Source organism: Balaenoptera physalus, assembly GCF_965194825.1.
Source record: "Balaenoptera physalus genome assembly, chromosome: 18".
Taxonomy (NCBI): domain Eukaryota; kingdom Metazoa; phylum Chordata; class Mammalia; order Artiodactyla; family Balaenopteridae; genus Balaenoptera; species Balaenoptera physalus.
The window spans coordinates 60,947,138-60,959,575 of NC_138899.1; the positions used below are offsets into that span (position 1 = coordinate 60,947,138).

Sequence of the window (12,438 nt, forward strand, 5' to 3'; positions counted from 1 at the left end):
CAACATTGTAAAGCAAGTATACTCCAATAAAGATGTAAAAAAAAAAAAAGCCGGAATAGCTATGTTCATTGGCTTGTTTTCTTATTGTTGAGTTGAAGAGCTCTTTATTTTGGATGCAAGTCCTTTATCAGATGTGCGTTTTGCAAATATTTTCTCTCAGTGCATGGCTTGTCTTTTTATTCTTTTAAGAATGTCTTTCACAGAGTAGAAGTTTTTAATTTTAATGAAGTCCAACTTAACCATTTTTTCTTTCATGGATTGTTGTTTTGGTGTCATATCTAAAAAGTCATTCTGAATAGCACAGGGAACTCTATTCAATACTCTGTAATGACCTATATGGGAAAATAATCTAAAAAAAAAAGAGTGGATAGATGTGTATGTATAACTGACTCACTTTGCTGTACAGCAGAAACTAACACACCATTGTAAATCAACTATACTCCAATAAAAAAATTAAGAAAAAAAGTCATTGCCACACCTAACATCACCTAGATTTTGCTCATATTATCATGTTTTGTTTTAATATGAGAGAGAGAGAAAGGAAAGTTGAAGATGGTGCTGTAACCATTTTATGGAATGAGCTAGCTTTGATAAGTTCCATATAAGCAGGAAGCAAACATTATCCTTCTCCTACTACTGCCCTTTAAACTCACATGGCACACATCTCTCTACCAAGGCTTTTCTAGTCACTTTCATCTATTAGCCTTGTCTCATTTTTAGATATTAAACAAGTCCAATCTAAATCAACACTTTCATCTAGCATGCAATTAAACCCTGCCCTTTCTCCCAGCTCAGACTAGGTCTGCTAAGTTTTAGACAAGCCAAGGGAAACAGGGGCATGATAGATTCTTCCACCTTGTTCTTTTACTTCTCTTCCCCAACTCATAGTTTCTGGTATCTTCATAGGTGTGGCTAGGAGTGGGAAAGAGTTAAGGAGTTAAGAGTGAAGGTGAGAATCAGTCATCAGTCTCTGTACCCCCCTGAAATGCCAGAAGGTAGAGGAAATGTAAAAAAGAAAAGAAATGTAAAATCTTTGCTCAAAGAAGTTTCAAATGAGGAAGCAATAATGATAAATGATAAATAGCCAAACTTCACTGAGTCATTTTTACCTCTCCATATTGCCAGAGTTTTTAGTGGCAACTGCACAAAAATCTCCCTTTATGTCCTACTCTTCTTCATCCATTCTGTTCTTCCAGGAGTAGCTCCCTACTCTTTCTAAATCTAATACAATTTAGCCTTCCTGATTCTCCAATTGTTCATGCAAACTTTATCCCAGTAAGGTAAGCAAAAGTCCTGATAGCTGAGTGAGTGTATACAGAAACGTTTTATAAGGTGAGAGAGGGTGAGTGGATAAAGAAAAGCTATGGGGGGCTTCCCTGGTGGTGCAGGGGACATGGGTTCGAGCCCTGGTCTGGGAAGATCCCACATGCCGCGGAGCAACTAGGCCCGTGAGCCACAACTACTGAGCCTGCGCGTCTGGAGCCTGTGCTCCGCAACAAGAGAGGCCGCGATAGTGAGAGGCCCGCGCACCGCGATGAAGAGTGGCCCCACTAGAGAAAGCCCTCACAGAAACGAAGACCCAACACAGCCATAAATAAATAAATAAATAAATTAATTAATTAATTTTAAAAAAAGCACTAGGCTTCTACTTTCTTAAAAAAAAAGAAAAAAAGAAAAAAGAAAAGCTATGAATGCTGAGACATTAATAGTTCTGCCCCTGACACCTTGATAAACATAATCTAATTCTGCTTTATTTTTTCTTTTTCTGGTTTAGGAAAGACTGGTGAAACTAAGCTACCACGTGTACGGTTCATTCCAGATAAAACCGCTTCATTTGAAAGAGATAAAACTAGTTTTCCTGATGTTCCAAGAGATCAGTCACAACCCCCTGTCAATATTCAAAATCTCTTTCTTGATCATCGTGTACAAAAAAGAGTGACTACTATTTCAACAACCAAAACATCTTCTAAGCATGTCTATTGGCACATTCCAGAGACTGCTACTGGTTCCATATTTTTTCCCAAGTGTCGTTCAGCTTCAAGTCGAGTTTTTGGGAAAGTAACATGCAAGATGGAAAGTTCCAGAAAATCAGAAGAGCCATTAAAAATAACAAATATTTATGCTAACATTTTAAAAGAGATTCTGATTCTCTCCTCAGAGTTCTCCAAACTTCCAAGTGTCCCTTCTTCAGTGCCCACTCCCAAACTCAAGGAAGTTCATTCTGACCAGTTTTTACAAAAGAGCAGTACCTATACTTTAAAGCAGCCCCTGTTACGTTTAAATGCAACAGTGCCAATCCCTGTACCGAGGACTATACCTGTTAAAGCTGAAAGTCAGCAGTCTGACTGTTTACAATGTCGTACAGTGACGCTAAATATTAATGATTTTCCAGGTCCCATTTTCATACCGATGCCAGTTTTACCAAGGAAACCTCTAAGACAGTCTGTGATAGGTAAATCCAGTCTGAACATGGTCTGTAATAACGGGGTCAAGTAGAGCAAAAGGGAGAGAAGGCATCCAAGCATATGGTGGTTCCCCCTTGGGTCTGCAGAATGGGATGGTGGGATCCCTTTTCACCTGTACATTTAATATATGGGGCAGAATGCAGTAGTAGAAATCCTGACTTTGCAGGTCTGCCAAGGGCAAACTGGGAACTCCACCCAGATGGTGGTGATGGGAACCAGATAAAGCAGTTCAAAGGATCAGAAAAGCTCATATAAAGGAGCAGTATGAATGAACAGTCATCCGTAAGGTGATCTAGATGAACTCTAGAAGCAGAATGCCAGTGCTGATGGATGCCTTCATGGGCACTTTTCCATGGATAACCTCAATTCATTAAAAGATGAACAATTATAATGAAGTCATAATACCCTCAACATGAATTTTCACACGAATTTAAACATTATCCTATTTTTAATTTTTTTCCTAGAAAGTCGTGTAACAGAATATGAACATGTAGAAAGTGTCCCAAAGCAAAGCATGCTGAGCGTATGTGAAGGTAAATGCTAGGTTTATATCATTCTTTTAAAAATTGTATATATGATTATCTCTCCATAAAAGTATTTGTGATTTTGTGTGTTTGTGTATATGTGTGTGATTCACACATATGTCCCACCTCATTTTCCATTCCTTAAGCTATTTACTCAGCAACTATTTTTAGAGTGTTGACTATAAACCCAACTTTGTACTGATGTTGGGAACATAAAAGATGGAGTATTCTTAATCTGGATGGGGAAGATAGACATGCAGTCATGACAGTTAACTGCTTGCCATGTGCCAGCACTGTTTTAAGTGCTTTGACCTTAGTTACCTAGCAGAAACAAATGAAAAATCATCTTTAAAGAAAGATTACATCATCCTACATCTCACACTATTTCTATAAACAATTTCACAAATACAGTGTGTAGTAAACAATTTACAATTATCAGGTACACAAAGAAAAACAAAATGAATGAAAACCAGCAGAAATAGTAAGCAGTAGAAACACACCCACAGGAGTTCCAGCTATTAGAATGATCAGATTCAGTTTTTTAAATAACCTAATGACCTTGGTTCTAGCCAAGATTGAGTAGCTTGCATTGGACAAACCCTCCCACCAAAATCAGTTATTAAAGCTGCCCCCAAATATATAAAATAACCATTGAAGTTACTGGAGAGTAACCCTTGCAAGCATGACTTGAGTGGTTACCATCTTTGAAATAAGCTGAATTAGCTGTACATTTACCTTGGCTTTTGCCTGAGGGGATTTGTGGTGTTGGAGAACAGGGCACAGGTAGAAAGAAGGTGATAGTTTTACTGGATTGAGGAGATAGCAGTCAGACTTCAGAGTTGACAAGATAGCTGGGATAGAGGTGTAATATATCAGAGAGGAGAGAACTGAATTCAAATATTTGCATACAAACTCCCTTAAGAGTGTTGGCTGATTTCTAAGTTGGGCATGTACAGGACAATACGCTAAGAAACAGCAGAAAACATCAGCTGAGGTGCTAAGGAAGTGAGCCTAGATTTTGACAGTTGCACAGAAGACAATTATTGGAGTTCAAGCTCTGCTGAAATGAAGGGGCCTTGGTAAACGCACTGGGCTTTCAGTTGCAGACCCAGAAGACCTATGCCTTGGGAATAAGAATGATGCTCTAGGAGAAAGGACAAAACTAAAATAGGTTATCCCCTACAAAACTCAAAACCAATCCTTGATAAATCAAAGTGGTACTTCCTGCCTAGTTGAAGAAGAAACCTAACACTTATTAGAGACAGATATTATCCAGACCATTTAAAATTTTCATCCACAATGTCCAGCATTAAACTTAAAAATCACAAGGCATCCTAAAAACAGGATAAAAGGTCTGGAAACCAGTAAAAAGAGGCAAAAGAATGAGAACCATAGGATCAGATACTGGAGTTTTCAAACAAGGATTTTAAAATAACTATGATTACTATGTTGAAGAAAATAAAAAGTTGGAGAATTTTATCAGAGAACTGGACTTTCTGTTTTTAAAAATTAGAGTCATATAAAATTTTAGAACAGAAAAAGTAATATAACAAATTAATGATTCACAGATGTGTTTAGTAGGAGATTATACACAGAAGAACACTCCAGCCATAAAACTTTCTCTTTTTTTCCCAGTTGTGTTGAGATACAATTCACATGCAACTCTGTATAAAGTTAAGGTATACAACATAATGATTTGATACATGAATATACAGTATGGTGAAATGATTACCACAATAAATTCAGTTAATACCCATCACCTGACAACTTTTTCTTGCGACAAGAAATTTTAAGCTTCACTCTCTCAGAAACTTTCAAATATACACTGTAGTATCATTAACTACAGCAACCATAAGACTTTCTGAGCACACTACCCTTCCAGCAGTTCCCTATCCCTGTCTGTGACATAAATTAACCACGGGTCTCCTCCACATCATAGGCCTGAACAAGTCATGTTATCATTTCTGACTTAGGGAGTTTATTCCACTCTGGTATTTCCCTCTTTGAAAAGTTCCCAGGTGAGTTTAAGCATCCTGAGATCCTTCAGAGATCTGTCAGGGAATTTCTAACCACCTCTGCACCTCCATCTCCCTCCTTTTCACTCAAAAATCAACTGCTTGAGCTTAGCCCATAAGTGTGGGTGGGCAGGAAGCAGGCCACAGACTTAATTCTTAACTCATTCTCCATTCCTCTTGCTCCATTCCCTCCCACAAGACAAGGAATCTCCTTATCACATCATACATCTTTCTTTATTCTGTGGTAACTTTCACATCGATTGACCTGAAATGGGCACACAGGCCTGTTTTAGAAATTAACAACTGAACATTGTTTTCTTTGGTCTAGGATGCCTCGTTTCTTCTCATTGAAGCAATGGTATAAGAATTACTGAGATGATAAAATATGTTGCAGCAAGTAATACAGCAAGAATGGCTGGGAGTGTAAAATATATTTCAAAATATTTTCCTGCCACACCTGGGTGTGTGCTTGAATAGGCCATTTTTGACAAAAGGTGAAACCCACAAGGGTTGTGATAAAGTAAATGTAGGTGGTCGCTGTTTGGCTACTCCTGAGTTGCCTGCTTTTTTTTTTTTCCCCCCTTTCTCGTGTGAGGTCTTTAAACTGAGGGAAGAGCTGAGTTACATAGGGTATTTGAATCATGCATCAATGTGATATTAAGGCAAAAAGCAAGATTGCTCCTTGGGCTGTGATCTCTATCTGAGATATGCTTATATGATGTCCTTTATTCATTTTGTGAAGCGAGAAGTTGTTTATGTAATTCATCATAAAATAAGATGTTTTTACATATATTACAACAAGACTCAGACTGATGGAATCTAAATTATTGAGGTAGAAATCTATGAGCTTATGGTTTTCTTTTGGAAAGAAAAGTTTGCTATCTAACATTAGTCTGCTATCTAATATTAAAAAGTTTGGCCAACAGAACCAACTGAGGTTGGGTGGGTGAAAGTTATGGGGAATCTCTTCCAAAGGAGGCATCCAGGTAACCTACTTATGATGACTTACTGTTATCATAACATGAATACCTTTTAACTTTCACTCTAAGTGATGACACATTCACGTTTCCTGTCTTGTTTTGTTTATTTAGGTAGCATTAAATCTAGAAAAATCGAAAGCTCAGTGGCACATATCGTACACGGTGAAGGTTTTAAGACTGTTGTGGCAACGTGCTATGAAACAGTAACAGCCATGACCAACCTGGCCATAGTAAACTGTCAAATTCATGGAAGAAATGCACTTAATCTTAAGGTATACTACATCTTCTCAATGGCAATTTCCTGTTGTATTATCGGTCATTTTTGTTTTAGGTTTCCTAACTTAGGTTATTCTCCATGGTATTGAAGGAACAACATAAAATGGTGGTGGTTGAGGGAGTGATGGAGTTGTATAGTAACAAAACTTTTGTGTGCTATTGAAGTTAACTTGGTATCAATCCAAACTAGATGTTTTAAATTTAGGATGCCGATCGTAATCTTCATGGTAACCACTCCTAAGAAACTATCTTAAAAATGTACACAAAAGGGAATGAGAAAGGAATCAACGTGACAGATTACAAAAAATTAATTAAACACCAAGGAAGCAGTAATGTAGTAAATGAGGAATAACAACAACAACAAAAATTCCAGAAAAGGCAAAACTATGGTGACAGTAAATATATCAGTGGTTGTAAGGGATTTTGGAGGGAGGGAGGGAAGGATGAATAGGAGGAGCACAGGGGATTTTTAGGGCAGTGAAATTATTCTGTATGATGCTGTCATAATGGATATATTTCATTATACATCTGTCAAGACCCATAGAATATACAACACAAAGTCTGAACTCTAACATAAATTACGGATTTATGTTGATAATGATGTGCCAATGTTAGTCCATTGATTGTGACAAATATACTGGTGTGTGAGATGTTGATGTCAGGAGATGTACTGGGTATGTGTGGGGAAGGGGTATGTGGAAAAGAAAGGTCTCAAATCAGTAACCTAACTTTGCACTTTAAGGAACTTGAATAAAAGAGCAAACTACACCCAAAATTAGCAGAAAGAAGGAAATAAAGATTAGAACAGAGATAAATGAAACAGAGGATAGAAAAGCAATAGAGAGAATCAATGAAACCAAAAGTTAGTTCTTTGAAAAGATTGACAAAGTTGACCTTTAGCTAGACTAAGAAAAAAAAGAGAGAAGATACAAATAAATAAAATCAGAAATGAAAATGGAAACATTACTACTGGCTTCACAGAAGCAGAAAGGATTATAAGAGAATACTATGAACAATTGCATGCCTGCAAATTAAATATCCTAGATGAAATGAAACATTTTCTAGAAAAACATAAATTACCAAAACTGACTCAACAACAAATAGAAATTTGAGCAGACCTATAAAAAGTAAAGAGATTGAATAAATAATCAAAACCTCCCAACAAAGAACAGTGCAGGACCAGATAGTTTCATGGGTGAGTTCTGCTAATCATTTAAAGAAAAAGGAACATATATACTTCTCTAAATCTTCCAGAAAATAAAAGAGGAAGGAACACCACCCAATTCCACTGTTGTGCTGGTGGAAAGGGGGGAATCCCACATCATCCAACAGTTCTTGGACACCAGCTGGGTGTTCTACAATTCAACTCAATTCTGACACTATCTACCCAGAGATAACATCAGATTCCACAGGTAAAGTGCTCAGTCCCATAAGACTGCTCTACACTTCAGACGCCAATCACAAGCCCAGGTGGTTACCTGTGATTCTGGCCAACCAGCTACAGAATGGAGGTACCAAGGACCCCCTCCAACTCAGGATGCCAATCACAAGTTGTTACCTATACTTCTGATCGACTGGCTATAAATCAGAAATTCCCACGACCCCCTCCTGATTAATTCGCTAGAGTGGCTCACAGCACTCAGGAAAGCTATTTACTTACTTGATTACTGGTTTATTACAAAGGATATTAAGGGATGTGAATCAACAGTTAGATGAAGAAAAACATAGGACATGGTATGAGGAAAGGGTGTGGAGATCCCACACCCTCTCCAGGTGCTACTCTCCCCAAATCTCCACGTGTTCACCGACCTGGAAGCTCTCCAAATCCTGTCCTTCTGGTTTTTATGGAGGTCTCATTAATAGTATAATTGATTAAATCATTGGCCACTGCTGATTGAGCTCAGTCTTCAATCCCTTTCCCTCTTCAGAGGTGAGGGGATTGAAAGTTCCAACCTTCTAATCACATGGTTGGTTCTTCTGACACCCAGCCCCCATTCTAAGGAGCTTTTTCAAAAGTCACCTCACCAACATAAATCCAGTTGTGGTGGAAAGGGGTTTGTTATGAATAACAAGACACCCATTTCGCCTTTATGGTTCTGAAGCAATTTCAGGAACTGAAGATAAGAGAATAAGTATTATGACAAAAGATGCTCCCATTGCTCTTATTGTTCTGGAAATTCCAAGGGTTTTGGGAGCTGGTAGTGAGGAACCATGGATAAAGTCCAACTATATATGAGAAATATATTTTGGTCATTCAGATGACCAAATATATTTTTTAACAAGTAAAAATATCAACAACATATAACACATTTTATGCTATCAGTATAACCCAGATATCAAGGGAAGATAAAGACACCACAGGAAAACTACAGATCAATATCCTTTGTTAATTAATTAATAAAATTGCTAAATCCACGATATGATTAAGAAAAAAAGAAACTCTAAATACCAAATTCAAAATTTAAAAAGGGGAAATCACATTTCCTACAGACATTAAAATAGAAAATAATGAAATAATAAGAACAACATTTTCCCAATAAATGCAACAACTGTGATGAAACGGAAAAATTTTTTGAAAAACACAACTTGCTGAAACAGGCACAACAAGGACTAGAACATCAGAATAGTCTTGCACCTGTAAAAACCTAATTGAAATTTTAATTAAGAGCCTTCACACAGAGAAAGCTCCAGGCACAAACAGCCTCACTGGTGATTCTATCAAACAATGAAGAAGGAAATAATATCAGTTTAGGCTAACTCCTTCAGAAATCAGACGAGGAAGAACACTTGCTAACTCATTTTTTGATGCTTGTGTAACTCTCCTACTATCTCTTCAGATATTGCTCCTGTCTCATTCCTTTTGTCCTCTTCTTATCAGTCTCCAGCTGCATGTATCTTAGGCCTTTTCATCCTGTCCCATATATCCCTTACTCTCTTCCTGTATCCTTTTTACTCTCTGTGCTTTATTCTGAGCATTTTCTTCTTACCTAAATTCTGGTTCATTCATTCTCTTTTCAGCTTTGTGAAATCTGCTATTAAACCCTTTATCAAGTCCTTAATTTTGGTTGTTTTATTTTATAATCTAATTTCTTTGAACTTTAAATTCTTTATCTTATAATTTGATTTTTCGAGCCTATTAATCACAGTTAACTTTTTTTTTTAAACACATCTGATGTATCCAAAATATGGACCTTCCGTGGGCCTATTTCTATTGTCTATCATTTGTCTTGATTTTTGTCCAAGTATTATCTTTTTGCATGTCTTTTTATTTTTGATTGCATGACAGATGTTGTGTAGAAATAATCTGAGGCCCTAGATAATGTTATCTTCTTCCAAAAATGCTTTATTGTTGCTTCTGACAGGCAAAGAGGCTAGGGGATGTTCATCTTAATCCAATCAAAATCAGCTGGTTTAGTGCTGGACTTCAATTTTTGTAGAGATTTCCTGTTAAACTTCTTTCCTAAGGCTGTAGCCTTTTAGCCACCTCATATCAAGTCTGAAGTCCTTTCTCCTTGGGAAGCCCTGAATTCCAATTTTTGTCTCCCTAGCCCTGTGAGACTGGCTATAGTTCACCACCACAGCTTTGGATTAGGCAAATGACTTTTGGAGAAAAATAGTGTTGAGTCCCAAAGTGAATTACTTTAAATCAGAGGTTGGCAAGGTTTTTCTGTAAAGGGACAGATAAGTAAAATTTTAGACTTTGAGGTCTACATGGTCTCTGTCACAACTACTCAGCTCTGTTGTGTAGTACAAGAACAGCCATATTACAACACCCAAACTTAGAGCGTGGCTGTGTTCCAATAAAACTTTATTTACAGAAACAGGTGGCAGACTGTAGCTCACTGATTCCTGCTTTAAATCGAGGAAGAGTGTATCTTCTAAAGAGTTAAATGGAGCTAGTCAAGAGAAACATCTACTTACACAGTCATCAATATTATTTTAAAAGAATATTTGACTCCAGAGTAGAATCCTGAGCTCTGTGGGGGTGATATAAAAGAATTAAAAGTCATAATTTCTAATCTATCTCATGGACTTATTAAGGAAACAGATTTTACATGAATAGAATTTACACAAAACAAATGTACTGATTAATTTAATACAGACTCAGTGCATCAATGCTTAAAGGTTGCTAGAGCAATTCAAGAGATTGAGAAAGCCTCCACTTTCTTGGTGTTGTCTAATTCTTCACATCCTTATCATGGTAACTGCAGCAAACAGGTTCTATGATGGGATGGTAAAAGAGAGATCCAGCGTACCTATGCTGGGAAGACCGCATAGTATATCCACAGTGAAGGTCCCTGGGATTCCATGAGGCAATAAGAAGGTCCTGGATAGTCACTCATTCAGCCAATATTTATTAATAACCCACTATGTACCCAGTGGTAAACTATGTATCTCATTATGTATCAGTGTGCAAAACAGAAAAAAAAAACCTATTTCATGCAGCTTATACTTTAGTGGGATGAGATCATACATACATACATACATACATTTATATATAGTCTGTCCTCTGGTGATAAGAGTTATGAAGAAAAATAAAGCAAGTGGAGGGGACAGAGAGCCATCAATGGGGCATTGGTTTGAGAGGTTGCTATTTGTGATAGGATGTGATGACTTATGAGCAGACAGCTGCCTATAAGCAAGCTGTGAATGAAGTGAGAAGATACTTCATGGGAATAGATGGGGGAAGAGCTTTCCAGGCAGAAGAAAATGTAAAGGCGCTAGTTATCTGAGCACACTTAGTGGAATGATTACAGACTGTGACAGACACTTTCCTGCTACATAATTTAGTGTACTACTAGTTATGCCGAGAAGAGGTGAATGTTTAGTGACAGGAAGAAAGAACACCTACTCTTCTATAGGTGTTTATGTCTACCAACATCTAGACATTTACAAATATTGATACTTTAATAAGAGGTCAGTCTTGAAACCAGTACTGTCAATGCTAAGATTCTTTAGCCATGAACCTTATCTCTCTCATACAGTGCATGCCATAACCTAATGCATTGGTAGCAATACCTCCCTTCCCTATAAGCTGAGGTTTGATCCTTCAGCATTAGAGTTCCTTGGTTCATTCAGTTGAACACTACTGATTCTATGATCCTTAAGAAACAAATGTACCAACTTTCCTGGAGCATTAAAGATACTGGGGGCACTAAGCATGTCTTGGTCAATTTGGGCTGCTATGACAAAATGCCATAGAGTGGCTTAAACAACGGACATTTATTTGTCACAGTTCTGGTGGCTGGGAAGTCTGAGACTGAGGTGTCAGCCAATTTGGTTCCTGGTGAGCGCTCTCTTTTTCACAGCTGACTTTTTGCTGTATCCTCACATGCGGAGAGAAAGAGTCTCTGGTCCACTGTTCTTCTTATAAGGACACCGATTCCATCATGAGGGCTCCATCCTTAAGACTTCATCTAACCCAAATTACTTCCCAAAGACTTCACTTCTAAATGCCATCATGTTGGGGATTAGAGCTTCAACAAATGAATTTTGGGGGAACACGAACATTTAGTCCATAACAAAGGCATATGTTTTCCTCAATCAGAAATTGGCATATTTAAGCAAGAAATTTTAAGAAGATGTTAGATTAATAGAAAGATAACAGAGAAACAGAAGTAGAGACATGAAAAAAAGAGGGGGTATAAATATAAAATATATTTAATTACTTATTTCAGCATGTAGTGGACAGTCAATAAATGTTTGCTTGTTATTAACTGAAATAATGCCTTTCACACATGTAACACTATATTTATTACATATGTAAATACTTAGTTTTTCTATTTTGTTTCTTTACATATTTAAGAAATTATTATCATGAAAGACTAAAATAAATGAATGGAAGATTATTATAGGCTTGTTATTAGGTCAAACATTGTCATTTAGATTATGTGCTTTTTTTAAACACTTGTATAAAATATTTTGTGCATGGTAAATAATTAATTCTTATCTCTTGTCACTTTATTTTAGGGCTTTTTTCTCCTGAATTGTCCAGACCTAACACCTTTGGCTTTCCAATTGATATATCTTAATTTATCATATAATAACATCTGTTACTTTCCCACAGAAGTGAGTCCATTTTTATTATTGTATATATTGTCATAATTTCTTATTATTAATAATAATTATAATTTAAAAATAGACACTTTTGATACCCTGGAGTTACTATAAATAAATA

At 36.9% G+C, this 12,438-nt stretch overlaps 1 protein-coding gene across 1 annotated transcript in view; it reads left to right on the plus strand.

Moving 5' to 3' along the window:
• LRRC63 (leucine rich repeat containing 63) overlaps positions 1-12,438 on the plus strand; it is a 44,029-nt gene that overhangs the window by 5,281 nt on the left and 26,310 nt on the right. Inside the window, exons 2-5 of the mRNA XM_082434988.1 lie at positions 1,754-2,492; positions 2,930-2,937; positions 6,054-6,256; positions 12,231-12,329. Coding sequence (XP_082291114.1) covers positions 1,754-2,492; positions 2,930-2,937; positions 6,054-6,256; positions 12,231-12,329 — 1,049 coding nt within the window. The remainder of the gene's footprint in view (positions 1-1,753; positions 2,493-2,929; positions 2,938-6,053; positions 6,257-12,230; positions 12,330-12,438) is intronic.